We start from the raw sequence: 23783 nt of genomic DNA on the forward strand, positions 1-23783 counted from the left end.
ATGTGTATAACTGAGGGAGAGAGAGCCTACCTTTTCATGGTTGTTTGATCAATAGGACTGTACAGTTCCCAAATGTAAGAGGACTCCCGTGGTATTTACATATTTTCAGAAATCCATTCAGGTGTATTTTGTGGCTTTTGGCAAATGCGTTCTAATGATCTAAAATTGTGCTGTTGCAACTGCCTGTAAACACACAGTCCAGTTCAAAGTGAATGATGGCAGGCCAATGTGGCAAATGGCTTGTTTGCATAAAGGCCTACTGTAGCTCTGATTGGCTATAGCGCACCGGTCTGCGTAGACTCTTGTCTTGGATGAGACAGATGTTTTTATTCGGTTTTGTTTACTGCAGTGTCTATTAGTTGTCCAAACGCACGGCCGCTTTCCCACTCTATATTTTCACAAATGCCTTAGTATACAGTATGTAATTCCCAAACATTCTAATAATTTATGAACATATCTAAGTCCTCGCTTGTTTAAAAAAAAGTGTAATATTCTTCCTGGGGGTGTATATGAACCAATTTTAATAAGATTTAATGTTGCCAAAATACTGTCAGTTCCACTTTATAGCTCCCTCCCTCCAGGTGAGCCTGTTTACTATTAACTCTCTCCTCCCTCTATCTCCCTCCAGGGTTTGCGGGCAGCAGACAACGACCCCACGGCCCCTCCCTATGACTCCCTCCTGGTGTTTGACTACGAGGGCAGTGGCTCCACGGTCGGGTCCGTCAGCTCCCTCAACTCCTCCAGCACAGGGGACCAGGACTACGACTACCTCAACGACTGGGGCCCCCGCTTTAAGAAGCTGGCCGATATGTACGGGGGAGGGGAAGACGACTAGGGCCACAGGGGGCCCTGTTAAAGATCAACTTCCCCAATCCACCCTACTCAGCTGGTCTGCCATGCTCTCTCTGTCTCTACAATCTTGGGAACTTTAATACACACCACACACACACACAAACCAACCAACTGAACTGACCTAGCAACTGACCAATCAATTAAGCAACCGCCATAGTGGACTGTGCAGCATGGCAGCTTTGGGTCCTACTGTATTATACTGTACTGTACTGTACTGTACTGAGCCCTCTCCTGCTCCAAGACTGTCTGAGACTGAAACTTATGCTCTGATTTACAATTTTTTCCCAGGTTTTTTGGTAGATTATGGGGTTAGTTACTTTTGTTTTATATATATTTTTATTTTTTATTTTATTATCTCTTGCTGTCTTCACTGTCCTTAAAAGCAAGCTATTTTCTGGTGTTGGGAGGCCATTGGCTCCCCATTTCCCCATCAGCCCGCAGCCATCCCTTTGCAGATAGTCCAAGCTGCATATTGCGTGACGGCGAAGATAATAAAAAATAAACACCGAAAGTCAATTATTTCTTCTGCGTGGAAGGCCCTGGTTTAATCTGTCTGAACTTTGAATTCCATAGAACAGAAGCACTGTTGTTTAAGAAGTGCCTTCAGTGGTGCGTATTTTGGCTTACTCCCGCTAACTCAGGATTGGTTCCCATTTTCTGGGCTAACATGGGGCAACGCCCCCTTATAACCCCTCACCTTAGAACTCTGTCCTTCACGTCCCACTTCCTGTGTGTCATGTCCATCACCCTGTCATGGAACCTGGTCAGACACAGGAGAAGTTGCAGAGGGGATTTGCCTTTGGGGGTGAGGGGGTATCAGGAGAGGAAGTGTTCTGTACAAAGACATATATCTCCTTAGGTGAAGGACAAATCTTTTATTTCCAATTTTTTATTTCCTTCCAGTCTGAGGTTCTGATACAAAGCCATCATCAGTGTCACAATAGGAATTATCACACAGATCCAGGATTGGGACTGTGTCGTTAGACAACATGTATTTACTGTATTCAAACCGTTAGTTATTGCGGCTCTAAGAGCAATTGAGTTTGGATGGCTTTGTGACTTTGCATTTTTGAGTTCACATTACTTTGCACTTTTAACTTAATGAGGCTGGGGAGCTCGGGACAGAGGGATGACATGTGTCACTTTATATGTGAAAGAAAATAATCAGTAGGAGGACGAAGGATGAAGGTGGGTTGCATGGTTCTGTCCCCTGTTTCCAAAGGTTATCTACATAGTTATATTGTGGTCTGGTTGATCGATGTGTTGAGGTAAACTATATAAATTGTAAAAAATAGAAAGGTGTGAAAGTAGATATTTTTGAAGTATTAGTAAACGTCAAACAGTTTGTGCTCCATGTCTTCTTGCACTGCTGGCTGAGAAAAAAAAAGTGTGAGACCCAAAGTTTCAAGCTTCGGATTTTGTGCTGATTCACTGTTGTGTCCTGACACACTTTTGATATACAATCTCTGATGCTGGTCCCTGTCGCAGCAACAACACAGAGAGAGAGAGAGAGAACTGAGATTCTGCCAGGGACTTAGCAAGCACCACAATCTGTCTCCCCTCAGACATTTTCATTCATATGAAATTTTGGTGCAAGAGGTTTCGAAAATCAAGTTGGGGAAAATCTCTCGTACAAACTTTTTGGAAAGAGAGAAAGAAAAGAACTGCAGTTTACCAAAGCAGTGTTTAGTAGTGCTAAATGTACCATAATATGTTGGCATTGAGGAACGGCAATTTTATTGTCTTTCATGAAAACACCACTACCCATGCATCATTCCTATGATACAGTATACAGTACATTTCCCCCAATGTCATTCAATGTCATTTCAGTTGAGATTTACACTCGAGAGGAATGTGATTTCTACATAGACATTCTCTCTTTTTCTCTCCCTCCTCTCTATCTCTCTCTCGCTCTAATAGTAGATTTGATAGGGATTGGGGAGGGTTATGTATTTAATCCATCCTCCAGTTCTCCTAATAATTAAGAGGATGTTGGATCCCTCCAGGTAATCTCCTTGACGAAGAGAGAGAGCTCTAAACTCCTAGATAAGATGTGAGGACAGGAGGACTCAGCCTCCTATGCTCTTCCTCCAAGCTCCCCCTTCGCTATCAGGTTCTTTCCCTTTACACTGCACCCAGTGTCTCTCCCTCACATCTCCCTTTGGTGAAAAAATATATGTACAGTATGCCTTACAGAGAGAGAGGGGGGGGGATAGGAGCAGAGAAGAGGGGAGGAAGGGCACTGGAAGAAAATAGAAGTCTCCTCTAAAAGGGGACTAGGTCATATACTGTATATACAGTTGAAGTCGGAAGTTTACATACACTTTTTTTTTTTACATACACTTAGGTTGGAGTCATTAAAACTAGTTTTTCAACCACTCCACAAATTTCTTGTTAACAAACTATAGTTTTGGCAAGTCGGTTAGGACATCTACTTTATGCATGACACAAGTAAGTTTTCCAACAATTGTTTTCAGACAGATTATTTCACATATAATTCACTGTATCACAATGCCAGTGGGTCAGAAGTTTACATACACTAAGTTGACTGTGCCTTTAAAAAGCTTGGAAAATTCCAGAAAATGATGTCATGGCTTTAGAAGCTTCTGATAGGCTAATTGACATCATTTGAGTCAATTGGAGGTGTACCTGTGGATGTATTTCAAGGCCTACCTTCAAACTCAGTGCCTCTTTGCTTGACATCATGGGAAAATGAAAAGAAATCAGCCAAGACCGCAGAAAAATAATTGCAGACCTCCACAAGTCTGGTTCATCCTTGGGAGCAATTTCCAAACGACTGAGGGTACCACGTTCATCTGTACAAACAATAGTATGCAAGTATAAACACCATGGGACCACGCAGCCGTCATACCGCTCAGGAAGGAGACGGGTTCTGTCTCCTAGAGATTAACGTACTTTGATGCGAAAAGTGCAAATCAATCCCAGAACAACAGCAAAGGACCTTGTGAAGATGCTGGAGGAAACAGCTACAAAAGTATCTATATCCACAGTAAAACGAGTCCTATATCGACATAACCTGAAAGGCCGCTCAACAAGGAAGAAGCCACTGCCCCAAAACCGCCATAAAAAAGCCAGACTACGGTTTGCAACTGTACATGGGGACAAAGATCGTACTTTTTTGAGAAATGTCCTCTGGACTGATGAAACAAAAATAGAACTGTTTGGCCATAATGACCATCGTCATGTTTGGAGGAAAGGGGGGGCTTGCAAGCCGAAGAACACCATCCCAACCGTGAAGCACGGGGGTGGCAGCATCATGCTGTGGGGGTGCTTTGCTGCAGGAAGGACTGGTGCACTTCACAAAATAGATGGCATCATTAGGAAGGAAAATTATATGGATATATTGAAGCAACATCTCAAGACATCAGTCAGGAAGTTAAAGCTTGGTCGCAAATGGGTCTTCCAAATGGACAATGACCCCAAGCATACTTCCAAAGTTGTGGCAAAATGGCTTAAGGACAAGAAAGTCAAGGTATTGGAGTGGCCATCACAAAGCCCTGACCTCAATCCTATAGAACATTTGTGGGCAGAACTGCGTGTGCGAGCAAGGAGGCCTACAAACCTGACTCAGTTACACCAGCTCTGTCAGGAGGAATGGGCCAAAATTCACCCAGCTTATTGTGGGAAGCTTGTGGAAGGCTACCCGAAACGTTTGACCCAAGTTAAACAATTTAAAGGCAATGCTACCAAATACTAATTGAGTGTATGTAAACTTCTGACCCACTGGGAATGTGATGGAAGAAATAAAAGCTGAAATAAATCATTCTCTCTACTATTATTTCACATTCTTAAAATAAAGTGGTGATCCTAACTGACCTAAGACAGGGCATTTTTACTAGGATTAAATGAACTTCCGACTTCAACTGTATATATACATTACCAGTCAAAAGTTTGGACACACCTACTCATTCAAGGGTTTTTCTTTATTTCTACTATTTTCTACATTGTAAAATAATAGTGAAGACATCAAAACCATGAAATAACACATATGGAATAATGTAGTAACCAAAAAAGTGTTAAACAAATCAAAATATATTTTATATTTGAGATTCTTCAAATAGCCACCCTTTGCCTTGACGAAAGCTTTGCACACTCTTGGTGTTCTCTCAACCAGCTTCACCTGGAATGCTTTTCCAACAGTCTTGAAGGAGTTCCCACATATGCTGAGCACTTGTTGGCTGCTTTTCCTTCACTCTGCCGTCCGACTCATCCCAAACCATCTCAATTGGGTTGAGGTCGGGTGATTGTGGAGGCCAGGTCATCTGATGCAGCACTCCATCACTCTCCTTCTTGGTAAAATAGCCCTTACACAGCCTGGAGGTGTGTTGGGTCATTGTCCTGTTGAAAAACAAATGATAGTCCCACTAAGCCCAAACCAGATGGGATGGCGTATCGCTGCAGAATGCTGTGGTAGCCATGCTGGTTCAGTGTGCCTTGAATTCTAAATAAATCACAGACAGTGTCATCAGCATAGCACCCCCAAACCATAACACCTCCTCCTCCATGCTTTACGGTGGGAAACACACATACAGAGATCATCCGTTCACCCACACCATGTCTCACAAAGCTATTGCGGTTGGAACCAAAAATCTCAAATTTGGACTCTAGACCAAAGGACAAATTTCCACCGGTCTGATGTCCATTGCTCGTGTTTCTTGGCCCAAGCAGGTCTCTTCTTCTTATTGGTGTCCTTTAGTAGTGGTGTCTTTGCAGCAATTCGACCATGAAGGCCTGATTCACACAGTCCCCTCTGAACAGTTGATGTTGAGATGCGTCTGTTACTTGAACTCTGTGAAGCATTTATTTGGGCTGCAATTTCTGTGGCTGGTAACTCTAATGAACCCTCTGCAGCAGAGGTAACTCTGGGTCTTCCTTTCCTATGGCGGTCCTCATGAGAGCCAGTTTCATCATAGCGCTTGATGGTTTTTGTGACTATACTTGAAGAAACGTTCAAAGTTCTTGAAATGTTCCGTATTGACTGACCTTCATGTCTTAAAGTAATGATGGACTGTCGTTTCTCTTTGCTTATTTGAGCTGTTCTTGCCATAATATGGACTTGGTCTTTTACCAAATAGGGCTATCTTCTGTATACCTACCTTGTCACAATTTTTGTACATTTTAAATTTTTAGTCTTTTAGCAGACGCTCTTATCCAGAGCGACTTACAGTTAGTGAGTGCATACATTTTCATAATGGCCCCCAGTGGGAAACGAACCCACAACCCTGGCTTTGCAAGCGCCATGCTCTACCAACTGAGCTACAGATTGGCTCAAACGCATTAAGAAGGAAATAAATTCCACAAATTAACTTTTAAGAAGGCACACCTGTTAATTTAAATGCATTCCAGGTGAATACCTCATGAAGCTGGTTGAGAGAATGCCAAGAGTGTGCAAAGCTGTCATCAAGGCAAAGGGTGGCTATTTGAAGGATCTCAAATATAAAATATATTTTGATTTGTTTAACACTTATTTGGTTACTACATGTGTTGATGTCTTCACTATTAGTCTACAATGTAGAAAATAGTAAAAATAAAGAAAAACCCTGGAATGAGTAGGTGTGTCCAAACTTTTGACTGGTACTGTAGGTTCTTGGGGGTGTTATTATAGCTGAGTAACAGTGAGTGTAGGTAGACCCTAAACCCACCTGATGTAGCTACAGGGTATCAGGGTGAATGACCTTTGACCCTCTGATCCTGCTGTGTACCCACAATGCCTCTGGGTGACAGAAGCAGAAACAGGAAGCAGTATTTAGGATTTCCACCTCACCTCTCGCTATCACAAAGTAGGATTAGTGCTCCTTTCTTCACTAGAACGTAACTCAGCTCAATGCACCCACTTGCACACATACACATGCTCACTCACGTGCACGCACACACGCGCACACAAGCACATACACACATTACACAGCTGTTGCTGCTAGTGATTCATGATTATCTATGACATATAAATGTTGTACATATACTTTTCTTTACACATTTTGTTGGTTTTTACATTCGCTCTCTCTTTATATTCTTCACCCTGTGTTCTGTTGTCTTTGTTGTTCGACGAGTAGCCTATCGAGCCTGCTCGCAAGCTTCAAATTACCATAAAAGCCATTTGCGTTCACTGAAGATTCAAAGAGACTTGTACGCTCACAGCCATTCTTGTTTATGTGTCGCTGTTCAAGATTGACTTCATTATTACATTACAAGACGTCCTACTGTACATATTTACACTCACCTTCTCTGGGCATCATCCTACATGTCATCCATATAGATGAGGCCTACTTGCTTTGCTCTAGCCCCATCAGAGAGAGTCCAGCAGTGCTGAAGGCCAGACAGTATTCAGAAAGACATGTTTTATGACTGCCTCATGCTCCCTCATGTCTGTCAGATATACACCTGCCATGGGGACAGCAAACAGAGAGGAGATAGACCCAGGCACTTCATGGTCCCACTTTGCATAGTGCTTACTGTCATAAGCATTACATAGCATCATCACATGAATGGCCTAATGCCTGTCATAGTGAATGTGTCATTATCACGGCTAGGAGTTATTTTGGAGACAAATGATGCCGTGCCATTCCAACACTATGAGCGGCTGAGAGGGAAGCCAGGGATGGGTTAAATGAAGATTTTGGCGAAATGAAGGCTTGAATTGGAGGGTTTAAAGTTGTACATGTAAATATGCAAAGGTAGTTGGGTGGTTAGGTTGAATGGATGCTATTGATGTGACAATGACACACAGGGGAACTGGGATCAGGATGAATGGATTTGAGCATTCCACGCTTCAGTTTGACATATTGAAGGTAGAGTAAGCGGGAGGCTTAAGGTGTGCAAATCAATTCCTTGAGTCAAAGCTTGGGGTGAATTATATAGTGGGAGGAACGCATTATGTTTAGCTAGTGCAGATGTATTTCAGACCTGCCATGTAGTATCTGTATGTACTAGTTACCCCCTTTACCATAAGGCCTGCACACAAACAGTCAGCATGTCTGTCCCTGTCTGTCTGTCTGTCTGTCGCTAGAGAGAAGTGGTCATCTTCTTTAAGAGTGGTGTTAGCCTTTGAACAGTTACCCTCACTGAGGACCACTGATCCTGACAGCTCTCACCAACCCATGGAGTGTACTGCACACTATTCAACTGCAGGAGACTCCAACAGGGGTGAGATTATAGCGTTAGACATAGCCTTCGCTATCACCAGGACTGCACCGAAACATGACAGTATTTGAGTCTCAAATGGCACCATATTCCCAATGTAGTGCACTACAGTGATTGAAAGTAGTGCACTATATGGGGAATAGGGTGTGATTTGAGACGCAACCAGTGCCATATTGGAGTGGTCCTGATGTTGCTCACGTCTGAGTGTACATAATGTAGTAATTGCTTAAAGCTAAACAGATCAAGTTAGGCAAAATATAACTGTACAATTTGAGCTTTTTTGCATGTGTCTTTTTATAATGGACTGAAGAAGAATTCTATAACAGTTATCATAAAGATTATTTTAAAACATGTAGCAGCCCGCATGACCGAGGTTGCGGTCCAGAATGACTTCTGGTGTGTAACATACTCACATAAACTAAAGTTAAAAGTAATATGAAATACAAAAAAACACAAAACGCTTAAAAAAATAATAATTGCACAGTTATCAAGTTAAAATACTTTTTTTGTAAACTGTCAACAGCACAAGTATTTTGTATTGTTGTTTGTACCATTTTGTATGAAAAACAAATGAAAAAAAGGGAAAGAGTCTGTTGTTTTAAGCGTGTGTTTCTAGTGCCACTGCAATCTTGGTTTCCAAATACAGTAACAGTACATATGCAGCCTTGCAGATAAACCTTGTAATATAGTAGTTGAGCTGGCAACTCCATGTCAGAGCCCCTGTGTTATAAATAAAGTTTCCCCTCCTTATACAAACACTGCTTCCTGTCTCCACATTCTGTTCCTGTTTTACATGTGAAGTTGTTGATTATGATGATGAGGATGAGGATGATGATGATGATGATGATGATTATGAACAAAGACACAGATTATGTCACTATTTTCGAATACTTTCAATGTGTTTGACCCCAGTTTATTTGCAGATGAGGCTTGTGAACCTTCTTATTTGTTTTATAAACGTGTTGCTGAATTGCTTTTAAGCAAAACAATACATTTCCAAAAAGCAAGTTATTGAAACACTGATCTCAGGTTAGAGTTCTAAGGTTAATGCATTTACACACATTTCCTCATTTACACTATGTTGTCACCACATTTAAGGGCTGTTCTAAATATTTAAATATATTGTTTTCCACGTGCGTTAAGTAAAGGAATGCACAACAATGCATACACGTCACAGTTCACTCGCCAAATAAATCAACTTAATTACATTTTTGCAAACATTGTAATTTCTGTTTTAAATTAACTCCGGCAATGGTCTATTTTTCGAAACACAAATTATTATCTATAAGCGAACAAAAAAAAAGCCATAATGTACAGCAAACACTAGCCTATAAGCATAATGCGTGCTCAAGCTTTTTTGTCCTCCATATTGGTAAAACATATTCTAATTTGTTATGACCATTTCGGCTGTTTACTATTCCAGTTAAGTCAGCTATGTTTGAGCCAGTCTATCAACTCACTGTCTCCGTCTCCAAGCCTTTAGCATCAGGGGACCACAGATTGAACCTGAGGGTAGTTATATGTGATTTGGTAACTGCATTTGATTATGGCCCCGGAAAGGCAGAGTGCAATTTGATGGGAGGCCCCCAGCCTCATATAGAGTAACACTCACCTTGATAGAGTGAGCGTGCAAACTGCATGATAACTGGATTACAAGAACCCATCAGCCAAGACCCAGACTGGGGGGCGTCTTGTCAGGGGGAGTGTGTGTGTGTGTGTGTGTGTGTGTGTGTGTGTGTGTGTGTGTGTGTGTGTGTGTGTGTGTGTGTGGGGCATGGCTTTCCAATGACCTTGATCAAAATGCTATCAATCCTCATGTTTTCAGGCAGAGGACTGATTCCGAGGCTCACTGGGGAAAAAAAAACTTCACTCAATCACTCAAACACATACACATACACACACAGGGTACAGCAGTGAATTTCTACCAGGGAATTACTCTGCTTCCACTTCTATGGTACAATACAACTTTATTGGTGATGCACTGAAGACAGTCTGACTTCAAAGTTAAACTTAATGCTAAACATTGTGATTTATTTCACAAAAAATGACTGTGAACAATGAACAAATCAACTTTCCAAAACCATCATTGAAATCTCTCTGCGATGGGACTCATTTGTAAGATCTCAAACTTCTGCTAGTATCTGTGATGATTCAAGACACAGATGAATGAGCTTCACCTTAGTTAAGTAGCAGTCATGAAGACAGAGACACAAATGATCAACACAATTAAGTCTGTGCATTTGTCTTCTCTCTCCCTGAGCTTTTACAAGGTGTGGGAATGAAGTCTGTACCAGCTGCAGCGGATGCCATGAAAATAGGAATAAAGCCAATATGCTAATACATGACGGGTGCAGATTGTATTTGCCTAGGGATCTATTCAATCCGTATTGCGAAAGTTCAGAGTTACAGCGTAATTGAAATTTAAAGGCAATGTTCCTGCGTTAGCGGAGACTACATTCAAGGTAAACGCTGCATATGTCGGCTCAATCGGAAATTACCTTTACATTTCTCTCACGCAATCTGTAATGCTTCAGTGATACAGATTGAATAGAGCCCCCTAATGTGCTGCTCAATGTTTGATTTATACACTGCCGCTTAAGATTGTGTTACCATGATAACTCCTCGCCACTCAAGTGCAATCATTGATAGATAGTTACTGCTGTACAGTAACACACTAGTAAATTGAAGACTGGCAAAAAGTGGGGACAAACAAACAGCTTTGAGAGAAAACAGAAGAAGATCAGTTGAGAGAGAGAGAACAGAAGCCCCACCCAGATGAGGAGAGGTGTGAGACAGCGGGCGCTGAGATTGACCTCCAGCTGTACTGTTACCAGGGCCCGGGCAGGTCAATGAAACAGCAGCAGGCCAGACGGCAGCTCCTCCACATCGATTGGCCTGTCACTGGACGTCAATGCTCTAGCAGACAGAATATCTCCCACCGGAGCCAGGCCAAGTTCCAGACGCACACCCTCACAATGCCCTCCATCAATACCCCACCCACGGTGAGAATCTGCAGGAAGCCTGATCTATTCGAATCCTTTCACCTGCTCTCTGACACACAGACATGCTCATCTGAAAGAAAGGACACAGTGAGGCAGAGAGACAGAGGGCGGAGGATGATTGTTAAAGAGAGAGAAAAACAGAGGGATGCAGGTAAAAGGAGTTGTGCTCAGCAGTTAAATGGTCAAGGTTGACAGGATGAGGCAGTATAGATTAACCCAGCCAGGTAGCCTATGGTTATCTGGACCAAACCATGCTGCTGCATTTTGAGTTATTATAGATTCATAGAGGTAGGTAGTCTAGGATCGTATTGATCAAATGAAGCAGCGTTTACTCATGCCGGCAAGGCTGTCTTGTCTGGTCACCACTGTTTTACTCCATAGACTAAACAGTAGCAGTGTGTGGATAAAATCACTGGAGAAGTGTAATGGGACATTTTTATTTTATGTGTCCACATAACTGAGTATGTGACTAACCTTGTGAAACTGTGTGAAACTGTCCTATTATAATATCCTGTTCTTGGGAGTATCATCCTGTGTTGCAAACCAGCTTGCACCTGCGTCCTTGTATAGATAAAGTTCCACCCAAGAACAGGAAACTATAAAGATATGTGCTTATCACCAAACGCTTTGGAATTCCGACTGACTACACTGCACTGTGTAATTCTGTTATTCTCTCTGAGCTCAGAAATAAAGAATCTTGGTTTGATTGGACTCCAGCAAATCCTTATTTTATAATAACCACCACAGAAGCCAAGCCGGAAAAATAAGTCATATAACAACCTATGTGTTGTGATAATTGCGTTGGTTGCTCTATAACCTAACAGCACATATAGTGGCTTGCCAAAGTATTCACCCCCCTTGGTATTTTTCCTATTTTGTTGCCTTACAACCTGGAATTGAAATGGATTTTTTGGGGGTTTGTATCATTTGATTTACACAACATGCCTACCACATTGAAGATGCAAACAATTTTTTGTTGTGAAACAAACAAGAAATAAGACAGAAAAACAGAAAACTTGAGCGTGCATAACTATTCACCCCCCCAAAGCCAATACTTTGTAGAGCCACCTTTTGCAGCAATTACAGCTGCAAGTCTCTTGGGGGTATGTCTCTATAAGCTTGGCACATCTAGCCACTGGGAGTTTTGCCCATTCTTCAAGGCAAAACTGCTCCAGCTCCTTCAAGTTGGATGGGTTCTGCTGGTGTACAGCAATCTTTAAGTCATACCACAGATTCTCAATTGGATTGAGGTCTGGGCGTTGACTAGGCCATTCCAAGACATTTAAATGTTTCCCCTTAAACCACTCGAGTGTTGCTTTAGCAGTATGCTTAGGGTCGTTGTCCTGCTGGAAGGTGAACCTCTGTCCCAGTCTCAAATCTCTGGAAGACTGAAACAGGTTTCCCTCAAGAATTTCCCTGTATTTAGCGCCATCCATCATTCCTTCAATTCTGACCAGTTTCCCAGTCCCTGCCAATGAAAAACATTCCCACAGCATGATGCTGCCACCACCATGCTTCACTGTGGGGATGGTGTTCTCAGGGTGATGAGAGGTGTTGGGTTTGTGCCAGACATTTTCCTTGATGGCCAAAAAATGTTTAGTCTCATCTGACCAGAGTACCTTCTTCCATATGTTTGGGGAGTCTCCCACATGCCTTTTGGCGAACACCAAACGTGTTTGCTTATTTCTGTCTTTAAGCAATGGCTTTTTTCTGGCCATTCTTCTGTAAAGCCCAGCTCTGTGGAGTGTACTGCTTAAAGTGGTCCTATGGACAGATACTCCAATCTCCGCTGTGGAGCTTTGCAGCTCCTTCAGGGTTATCTTTTGTCTTTTTGTTGCCTCTCTGATTAATGCCCTCCTTGCCTGGTCCGTGAGTTTTGGTGGGCGGCCCTCTCTTGGCAGGTTTGTTGTGGTGCCATATTCTTTCCATTTATTAATAAAGGATTTAATGGTGCTCCGTGGGATGTTCAAAGTTTCTGATATTTTTTTATAACCCAACCCTGATTTGTGCGTCTCCACAACTTTGTCCCTGACCTGTTTGGAGAGCTCCTTGGTCTTCATGGTGCCGCTTGCTTGGTGGTGCCCCTTGCTTAGTGGTGTTGCAGACTCTGGGGCCTTTCAGAACAGGTGTATATATACTGAGATCATGTGACAGATCATGTGACACTTAGATTGCACACAGGTGGACTTTATTGAACTAATTATGTGACTTCTGAAGGTAATTGGTTGCACCAGATCTTATTTAGGGGCTTCATAGCAAAGGGGGTGAATACATATGCACACACCACTTTTCCGTTATTTATGTTTTAGAATTTTTTGAAACAAGTAATTTTTTTCATTCCACTTCACCAATTTGGACTATTTTGTGTAAGTCCATTACATGAAATCCAAATAAAAATTGAAATTACAGTCTGTAATGCAACAAAATAGGAAAAACGCCAAGGGGGATGAATACTTTTGCAAGGCACTGTATGCCTTGCCACCGTGATATATAGGCCTAAGGCCGAGGCAATAAGAAGACACAGTGGCAGAATAAATTCAACCACACCTTTGTTTCATCACAAAACCGGACAGCAACCTCTGTCTGGTGAAGTCCACAAAGCATATTGAATTTAACAAACAGTTACATGACCTACAGCATGGTCAAGCAAGTTAATGTTTCCGATATTTTTGGACTACTAAACAACTATTGATTTAGAACCACGGAGAGTTACCGCATGTTGTAAAGAAAAGAGGAGCTGCCTCCACTATTCCAGCACCATTTGAACTTTAACATTTCAACATAATCATATCACCTAATGTATGCTTAGTCTAATACAATGACAACTAAAAGAAACCAAAAACAATTTAGTCCAATCAATGTAAGCTAAATATGATGTGGCTGTCCATGGTTCTGATTTCTGTGTGTGTGTGTGTGTGTGTGTGTGTGTGTGTGTGTGTGTGTGTGTGTGTGTGTGTGTGTGTGTGTGTGAGTGTGTGTGTGTGTGTGTGTGTGTGTGTGTGTATGTTTGAAAGTATGTGTGTGTTCCCTGACTCACCCTACTCTCTTTCATGTTGACAAAACGGTCTATGACTGTCATATAGTATACGCTTTTAGTTTTTGTTGTCCTAGGCTACCTGGCTAAAATGCTTGCTTGCTAGCCTAACTTCCTTCCATGGGCAACGATGAGCCAGCTAGTTAACATTAGCCTACTACATGATATATCTAGCTACAATGTATGGATTTATGGTTGGATCAGAATCAGAGAATTAAGTAAAACCACAAGTCCAAATCCCTATCTCCATCCATGGCTAATTTAAGAAAGGGCCAATTTTAGCTAGCTAGCCACTTGAGGACAATGACACAATGAGATGCAACAATTCAAGTTTTTTCTGGCAATGACGTTTTGCTTTTGATGTGATGTGATTGGTGTGAAGCTAAATCCAAACTGGCTTCCCTTGACACTTTTTTTTTGGGTGCACCAGGACCATTCACAGTTGAGCTCACTCAGTTTAGCTCAATGCTGATTGGCTATTATTTGATAGTTTTTTTATCAAGGGAGGCCAAATGCTCGCTGGCTTCCCTTGCATTCAATGCTACGGGTGGCAACAATGTCATACTTATTTAGAACAGACAGCATCAGATAGATGGGCTACACGTACAGAGACAGAAGGGCGCTGTTTCGCTCACTCGGATGCTTTCTCCGGTGAGATACATTCAGCCTCTTGCGAATTGAAGGAAGATTATGAAACACTGAGAGACGAAAAACATACATTTTTATTTTTTATTGGTCATTTTTTGGGGGAAGCCTGGCTTCCCTTGGCATCCATGAATACACGCCACTGATGTAATACGTGTAAGAGAAAAATATTAACTAAATTCCACAAAAGTATGCTAAAATTGGAGAACATTCCATTAGCTTGGCTCTATATCCAAGTCGTGCTGTGTTTGAAAATACGCTCAAGGAGGAAATATTTAATCATGAAGTCAGTCCACAGAAAAACACTCATTATACTCCACTAACATGTTAGTTGTTCATGTTCTTTCCAGAGAGGGTCATATTGACCAATGGAGCCCGACTGTTCATGTTCTTTCCAGAGAGGGTCATATTGACCTGTGGAGCCCAAATTAGTTGGTAGCAGGAAGTCGAATATTACAGGCTTGAAGAGAAACACACGCAGGCACACAGGTGGGCTCTGGAAAGGAGGGTTGCTAGGGGAGCTAGTTGTCATCAGAGACAAGTGTGTGTGAGGGAGGCTATGTGCAATATTACCTATCTCCTCATCCACTTGAGCTTTAATGACATACTGGATTGTAAGAAGTGTTGACATGCTGAATGCACCGAGGTGTCTGTTTACACTACTAACACACAGCTCGGACACACATGCATACCCCACAAGACATGCCACCAAAGGTCTCTTCACAATCCCCAAGATGGAGTAGCAGTGCGGTCGTGTTCTCTTGTGTGTCCATGTAAATAGCTAGTTTTTTGTATTTTTTTTGTATTTTACGTATATATTTCCCTATCACACTTTTCATCCTTCTACTAAATATACTTTCCTGCAACCTGCCTCACTCAATGTAGAATGGATTCTATTATTTACTCACCTTTATCTAGAATCTCCAGTTGAAACTAGCCAGCCAGCTAACTAGCTACTTGCTATTAGCCACCGTTAGCGGTTTTCACCCAGAACATCTGATTTTCTGCCGGAATAACTGAATCACTGGACCTTAACAGCGGATCGCAACTAGCTAGCCGCAACCGAATGGATGTCGAATGGATGTTGCTGTAGGCTAATCACCACTGCCCCCGAAGCAAGCATCAGTTAGCCTCGAGCAAGCCCATATCCCGGCTATCTACCTCTCTGTCTAACCAGCTAACTAGCTACTTGCTATTAGCCACCGTTAGCAATTTTTCACCATTGTCCGTGGCCTGCACTATCTACCAGCCAGCTCTAGCCTGGACTATTATCGGCCAGTCTGCACTGTCTGCACAGCGGGTTATCAACCCAGAACCTATTGGATTTTCAGCCGGAAACACTGAATCACTGGACCTTTAACACTGGATAATCGCAACTAGCTAGCTGCAACCAAATGAATGTTGATGTTGGCTAATCAGCCTTGAGCTAGCCTTGAGTCAGGCACATCTCCCAGCTATCTACCTCTCTGTTAACTGGACGGGACCTCCTAGAGTCGACACGGAGCCCCGCCAATCCATCACGACTGGTCTGCCGACGTAATCATCTGTGGTTTCAACAGGCTTCCCGTTGCGACGACCACGAAGATCCATCTGCTAGCCCCGGCCCGCTAGCACACGCAAACGACAGCCGTGCTTCCTGATCGCTGTGCTCTCGGACTCACATATTGCTGTTCACTGGACCTTATGATCACTCAGCTGCACAGCTGATGCCTGCTGGACTGTTCCTTTACACGGTACCCTGTCCTGTTTATCTGTTTAGCCTCAGCCCAAACTTTATCGCCATTGCCAGTTGTTGTCTTAGCTCTCTCTAATAACACCTGTGATTGCTTTATGCCTCTATCCCATGTCAATATGCCTTGCCTATTGCTGTTCCAGTTAGTTCTTGTTATACAATTTCACTGTAGAACCCCAAGTCCCTCTCAAACTGCCTCAAATAGTTCCTTTGTTCAACCCCCCATACACGCCGAGACCGGCTCAATCGGTGCCTCCAGTGATGCTATCTCTTTCATTGTTACCCAACGCTTAGGTTTACCTCCACTGTACTCATATCCCCCAGCTGTGCCTTGGACACCACATGTGAATTGATTGCCCCGGCCAACCTACAATCTAAACTAGATGCCCTCAATCTCACACAAATTATCAACGAACCTACCAGGTACAACCCTAAATCCGTAAACATGGGCACCCTCATAGATATCATCCTGACTAACTTACCCTCTAAATACACCTCCACTGTCTTCAACCAGGATCTCAGCAATCACTGCCTTATTTCCTGCGTCCGTAATGGGTCTGCGGTCAAATGACCACCTCTCATCACTGTCAAACGCTCCCTAAAACACTTTAGCGATCAGGCCTTCCTAATTGACCTGGCCCAGGTATCCTGGATGGATATCAATCTCATTCCGTCAGTAGAGGATGCCTGGTTGTTCTTTAAAAGTAATTTCCTCTCAATCTTAAATAAACATGCCCCATTCAAAAAATACAGAACTAAGAACAGATACAGCCCCTGGTTCTCCTCAGACTTGACTGCCCTTGACCAGCACAAAAACATCCTGTGGCGTACTGCATTAGCATCGAATAGCCCCCGCAATATGCAACTTTTCAGGGAAGTTAGGAACCAATATACACAAGCAGTTAGGAAAGCAAAGGCTAGCTTTTTCAAACAGAAATGTGCATCCTGTAGCACTAACTCCAAAAGGTTTTGGGACACTGACACCGACAATTTCAACAAGCATTTTGCTATGGCTGGCAATGCTTTCCACCTGGCTACCACTACCCCGGCCACCAGCTCTGCACCCTCCGCTGGACTCTTAGATCCACCTCTACGCAAACGACACCATTTTGTATACATCTGTTTTAACCTCCAAACGAGCTTCAATGCCGTACAACACTCCTTCAGTAGCCTCCAACTGCTCTTAAACACTAGTAAAACTAAATGCATGCTCTTCAATCGAACGCTGCTGGCACCCGCCCACCCGACTAGAATCACTACTCTCAACGGGTCTGACCTAGAGTATATGGACAACTACAAATACCTAAGTGTCTGGTTAGGCTGTAAACTCTCCTTCCAGACTCATATTAAGCATCTCCAATCCAAAGTTAAATCTAGAATCGGCTTCCTATTTCGCAACAAAGCCTCCTTCACTCATGCTGCCAAACATGCCCTCGTAAAACTGACTATCCTACCGATCCTTGACTTCGGCGATGTCATTTACAAAATAGCCTCCAACACTCTACTCAGCAAATTGGATGTAGTCTATCACAGTGCCATCCGTTTTGTCACCAAAGCCCCATATACTACCCACCACTGTGACCTGTACGCTCTTGTTGGCTGGTCCTCACTACATTTTCGTCGCCAAACCCACTGGCTCCAGGCCATCTATAAATCACTGCTAGGCAAATCCCCGCCTTATCTTAGCTCATTGGTCACCATAGCAACACCCACCCGTAGTATGCGCTCCAGCAGTTATATCTCACTGGTCATCCCCAAAGCCAACACCTCCTTTGGCCGCCATTCCGTCCAGTTCTCTGCTGTCAATGACTGGAACGAATTGCAAAAATCTCTGAAGCTGGAGACTCTTATCTCCCTCACTAACTTTAAGCATCAGTTGTCAGAGCACCTTACCGATCACTGCACCTGTACACAGCCCATCTGAAATTAGCCCACCCAACTACCTCATCCCCATATTGTTATTTATTTTGCTCATTTGCACCCCAGTATCTCTATTTGCACATCATCTCTTGCACATCTATCATTCCAGTGTTAATACTAATTGTAATTATTTTGCACTATGGCCTATTTATTGCCTTACCTCCATAACTTGCTACATTTTAACACACTGTATATATATTTTCTGTTGTATTTTAGACTTTATGTTTTGTTTTACCCCATATGTAACTATGTGTTGTTGTTTTTATCGCACTGCTTTGCTTTATCTTGGCCAGGTCGCAGTTGTAAATGAGAACTTGTTCTCAACTGGCTTACCTGGTTAAATAAAGGTGAAATAAAAATAATAAATAATGAAAAGAACAGACAATGGGAGGCTCACAGTACTACATAGAGCCATGGCTCCATGGAACTCTATTCCACATCAGGTAACTGGTGCAAGCAGTAGAATCAGATTTTTTTAAAAACAGATAAAAATACACCTTATGTAACAGGGGACTGTGAAGAGACACACACACACACACATGGGCTCCCGAGTGGCGCAGTCGTCTAAGGCACTGCATCTCAGTGCTTGAGGCGTCACTACAGACCCCCCGGTTCGATTCCAGGCTGTATTACAACCGGCCGTGATTGGGAGTCCCATAGGGCGGCGCACAATTTGCCCAGCGTCGTCCGGGTTTGGCCAGTGTAGGCCGTCATTGTAAATAAGAATTTGTTCTTAACTGACTTGCCTAGTTAAATAAATAAAAAAAACAGGCACATAGACATGCACCCTGTAAACATGGATTTTGTATTGTAGATATGTGATAGTAGAGTAGTGGCCTGAGGGAACACAATGTGTTGTGAAAAGTGTTATGAAATGTAATGTTGTGTAATATTTTAAATTGTATATAATGTTGCTGGACCCCAGGAAGAGTAGCTGCTGCCTTGGCAGCAGCTAATGGGGATCCTTAATAAATACAAAAATACAAATACTGTACTGTTTAGTGAAAGAAGACCATATAATAACACTTCAGGGGGACTATGGATGATGCTGGTAAACATATCACACAAGAAGAGATGTAGTTGTCAAGAAAGGGCAGCAGGAAACCCAATGACTGTATCAGATTATTTTGAAATCACCGTCTCACATATTGCCCTCATTATAAATGTTTTTGACTGAACCAAAGTCATTGTCACAGCTCAGAATTAGTCCATTCACACGTTTTAAATGAATATGCCGTTACCATTAAAGGACACAACAAACAAACACATTTTTTCTGCAGACTCTGACTTCAAAGAAGTTGAAGTCTTACTTTCAGACCCTTGCTCCTGAAAACAAGGGATGACAGACAGTGTTTGTCACGGATTCAGCCGAGGCTGCCCCTCCTCCTTGCTCGGGCAGGCTTCGGCGTTCGTCGTCACCGGAGTACTAGCTGCTACCGATCCATGTATCTATGTTCGACATGTTCTGTCTTTATTGGTCACACCTGTTTCCCATTATGTAGTGATGTCTTCCCTATTTAACCCTCTGTCTCACACTGTGTGTTGTGTTTGTTTGTTCATGTTTCGGCTGTCATTAGTGTGCGGGTTTGTTCCCTCCCTCCGTGGAGGTTGTTGTTCTTTCTTTTACCTTCGAGTAAAGTATGCCTTCTGATTAGCTCTGTGTCCTGCGCCTGACTTCGCCTACCGCATTACACTGATGCCTTGACAGAGTTAGACCCCAGGATAAAAAAAATACACAAATCACTGTGGAGAGCATGCTGGGTGATCACCAGCAAGAATACACTGTTTACCACAACATCTATCACTTGTAATCACTTGACATGTAAATCAGAAAACATCATGATGATGCAAATGACTGTAATTATCTATCGCTCACCCACCACCTCAATATTACGTCAATTTAACAAACACTTCGAACACAAACTCTCGGCACATACAGTGCCAGTCAAAAGTTTGGACACACCTACTCATTCAAGGGTTTTTCTTTATTTCTACTATTTTCTACATTGTAGAATAATAGTGAAGACATCAAAACTATGAAATAACACATATGGAATCATGTAGTAAGCTAAAAAGTGTTAAACAAATCAAAATATGTTTTATATTTTAGATTCTTCAAAGTAGCCACCCTTTGTCTTGATGACAGCTTTGCACACTCTTGGCATTCTCTCAACCAGCTTCACCTGGAATGCTTTTCCAACAGTTTTGAAGGAGTTTCCACATATGCTGAGCACTTGTTGGCTGCTTTTCCTTCACTCTGCAGTCCAACTCATCCCAAGCCATCTCAATTGGGTTGAGGTCAGGTGATTGTGGAGGCCAGGTCATCTGATGCAGCACTCCATCACTCTCCTTCTTGGTAAAATAGCCCTTACACAGCCTGGAGGTGTGTTAATAATATAATAATAATAAAATGCCATTTAGCAGACGCTTTTATCCAAAGCAACTTACAGTCATGCGTGCATGCATTTTTAGGTATGGGTGGACCAGGGGATCGAACCCACTACCCTGACGTTACAAGTGCCATGCTCTACCAACTGAGCTACAGAGGTGTTGGGTCATTGTCCTGTTGAAAAACAAATGATAGTCCCACTAAGCGCAAACCAGATGGGATGGCGTATCGCTGCAGAATGCTGTGGTAGCCATGCTGGTTAAGTGTGCCTTGAATTCTAAATAAATCACCAACAGTGTCACCAGCAAAGCACCATCACACCTCCTCCTCCATGCTTCACGGTGGGAACCACACATGCGGAGATCATCTGTTCACCTACTCTGCGTTTCACAAAGACACAGTGGTTGGAACCAAAAATCTCCAATTTGGACTCATCAGACCAAAGAATAGATTTCCACCGGTCTAATGTCCATTGCTCGTGTTTCTTGGCCAGAGCAAGTCGCTTCTTCTTATTGGTGTCCTTTAGTAGTGGTTTCTTTGCAGCAATTTGACCATGAAGGCCTGATTCACACAGTCCCCTCTGAACAGTTCATGTTGAGATGTGTCTGTTACTTGAACTCTGTGAAGCATTTATTTGAGCTGCAATTTCTGAGGCTGGTAACTCTAATGAACTTATCCTCTGCAGCAGAGGTAACTCTGGGTCTTCATTTCCTGTGGCGGTCCTCATGAGAGCCAGTTTCATCATAGCGCTTGATGGTTGTTGCGACTGCACTTGAAGAAACTTTCAAAGTTCTTGAAATGTTCCATATTGACTGACCTTCATGTCTTAAAGTAATGATGGACTGTCGTTTCTCTTTGCTTATTTGAGCTGTTCTTGCCATAATATGGACTTGGTCTTTTACCAAATAAGGCTATCTTCTGTATATCACCCCTACCTTGTCACAACACAACTGATTGGCTCAAACGCATTAAGAAGGAAAGAAATTCCACAAATTAACTTTTAAGAAGGCACACCTGTTAATTGAAATGCATTCCAGGTTACTACCTCATGAAGCTGGTTGAAAGAATGCCAAGAGTGTGCAAAGCTGTCATCAAGGCAAAGGGTGGCTACTTTGAAGAATCTCAAATATAAAATATATTTTGATTTCTATAACACTTTTTTGGTTACTACATGATTCCATATGTGTTATTTCATAGTTTTGATTTCTTCACTATTATTCTACAATGTAGAAAATAGTAAAAATAAAGAAAAACCCTGGAATGAGTAGGTGTGTCCAAACTTTTGACTGGTATTGTATACTGTAGCGACAGAGAGCGGAAAAGAATAGAAGGGAGAGAGAGAGAGAGAGAGAGAGAGAGAGAGAGAGAGGATTGGCTCTGAAGCATATGTTCAGACATGAGTTTGCCTTCAAGGGCTCTGACTCAACAAGTCCACTCCATCCATCCATTCATCTATCCACATCCGTCCATATTCTCCCTCTGTGATTCTCATTTCAAGCCTGATCGCCTTAGAACTAGATGAAGAGAGGAGAGTACATGAGAGGAGAGGGACAAAGCTGATAACGAGAGAAATGTTTTTCCCTCTGTTATGCATCTGATGGGTGTGTTAGCGGTGTTCCTGTGGCCTCTGTGGAGACTGGTGAAATAAAGCCAGTGGGGATCTGTGCTCTGTGGTCTCACAGTAATGTGTTTGCTCAGAGGTAGACATGTCACTCTGGGTAATAGGAACAAAACAAACGCTGTGATCACATTGGCTTTACTGTCTTACACATGCGTTCATTTATTCGTAACTGTGGTGGGCTATATGCAAATTAGCTGTTGGCCGCATCATGAACTCCTCATTTCCTCCTGGCAGAGAGGAGAGGGTTCAAACAGTCAAACAGACCTCAAATGGTGCGGAGAAAAACAATCACACAACTTCGCTCTCTTATCACATAACAAGATATTTTCAATCTATATGCACCTTCCCAAAACGACAGTTGGCTGGACAATTTGATGACGAATGTATATGATGCAGGCCATTTTGTAAAGTACCTAGACCTGTGGACCTCTGGCTGTGGGATGATGGGATAGATATGAGAATGTGTCCTTCCCTGATCGTCAGGACAATGCCCCAGGGTAGATAGCCTCCCGGCTGGGAGCTGACCACATTAAGGATGCTGAGGGATGGAGATGGAGGAGGGTGGGGTGCTGGGTCCATTCTACTGGCCAAAATTTGATTTACATTCCACTCACAGCAGCATCCAAATCACGTTAGTCTCCACAGCTATTCACAGAAGTCTTATTTATCACTCAGTCAGTCACACAATGTCAAAACAGCCATCAGCCCATCCTCACCAGCACACTCATTACCTACTGAACACTAGAGTGCTTCATGATTTCTCACTGAGACCTTTCATTATTTCTCTTCATCAGTCTCACCACTGAAGGGCAATTTTCCTACTAGAATAACCATGCTAGATGCCACTGGACTTGTCCTTTTTTCTGCCTATTGTGATGTACAGTATGAGAGGGGAAGGAACGAAGATCAGTTAAATTAGTCTTGAAAATATTCTGAAACTTCGTCACCTGTTGCATGCATGACCAACTGTAGTGTGATCCATTTGACAATGTGTGTTTCTGTATAGTGTGTGTGTGTGCGCGCGCATGCGCACGCACACGTGTGGGTGCGCTGATCAATACATTACTTTAGCATCATCCTTGTCTGTCTCATATTTAGTAGATACACATTCATCACAATGTTTAGGGAAATAATCCACACGGTCTCATTATACAAACAAATAAATTAATATGTAATATTTAGATTTGCGCAACCATTTCAGTTTCTTTCACCCACAAGGAAAAACAAACCGTCTTTCCCTTCTGTAAAACACACTTTAAATAAATGCCACAAACCGACCTAGATTTGAGTGATGTACGCAAGCACTGACATGCTTGATTGATGAGATCTTGGTGAAAGTATTGCTTTTGTGTACTGTGACTCAAGGCTGAAATACAGATATAAAGATATAAAGATTTTTGGTTTGTTCAAATCAACAACAAATGAGAGAA

General features: G+C 42.5%; 1 protein-coding gene across 1 annotated transcript in view; it reads left to right on the forward strand.

Moving 5' to 3' along the window:
- Nucleotides 1–3045, forward strand: part of LOC121545424 (cadherin-4-like) — a 146924-nt gene extending 143879 nt beyond the window's left edge. Inside the window, exon 15 of the mRNA XM_041855951.2 lies at nucleotides 629–3045. Within this exon, the coding sequence (XP_041711885.2) occupies nucleotides 629–835 (207 nt within the window). The 3' untranslated portion in view covers nucleotides 836–3045. The remainder of the gene's footprint in view (nucleotides 1–628) is intronic.
- The last annotated feature ends 20738 nt before the right edge of the window (nucleotides 3046–23783 follow it).

The sequence above is a fragment of the Coregonus clupeaformis genome, chromosome 30 (genome assembly GCF_020615455.1).
Source record: "Coregonus clupeaformis isolate EN_2021a chromosome 30, ASM2061545v1, whole genome shotgun sequence".
Lineage (NCBI taxonomy): Eukaryota > Metazoa > Chordata > Actinopteri > Salmoniformes > Salmonidae > Coregonus > Coregonus clupeaformis.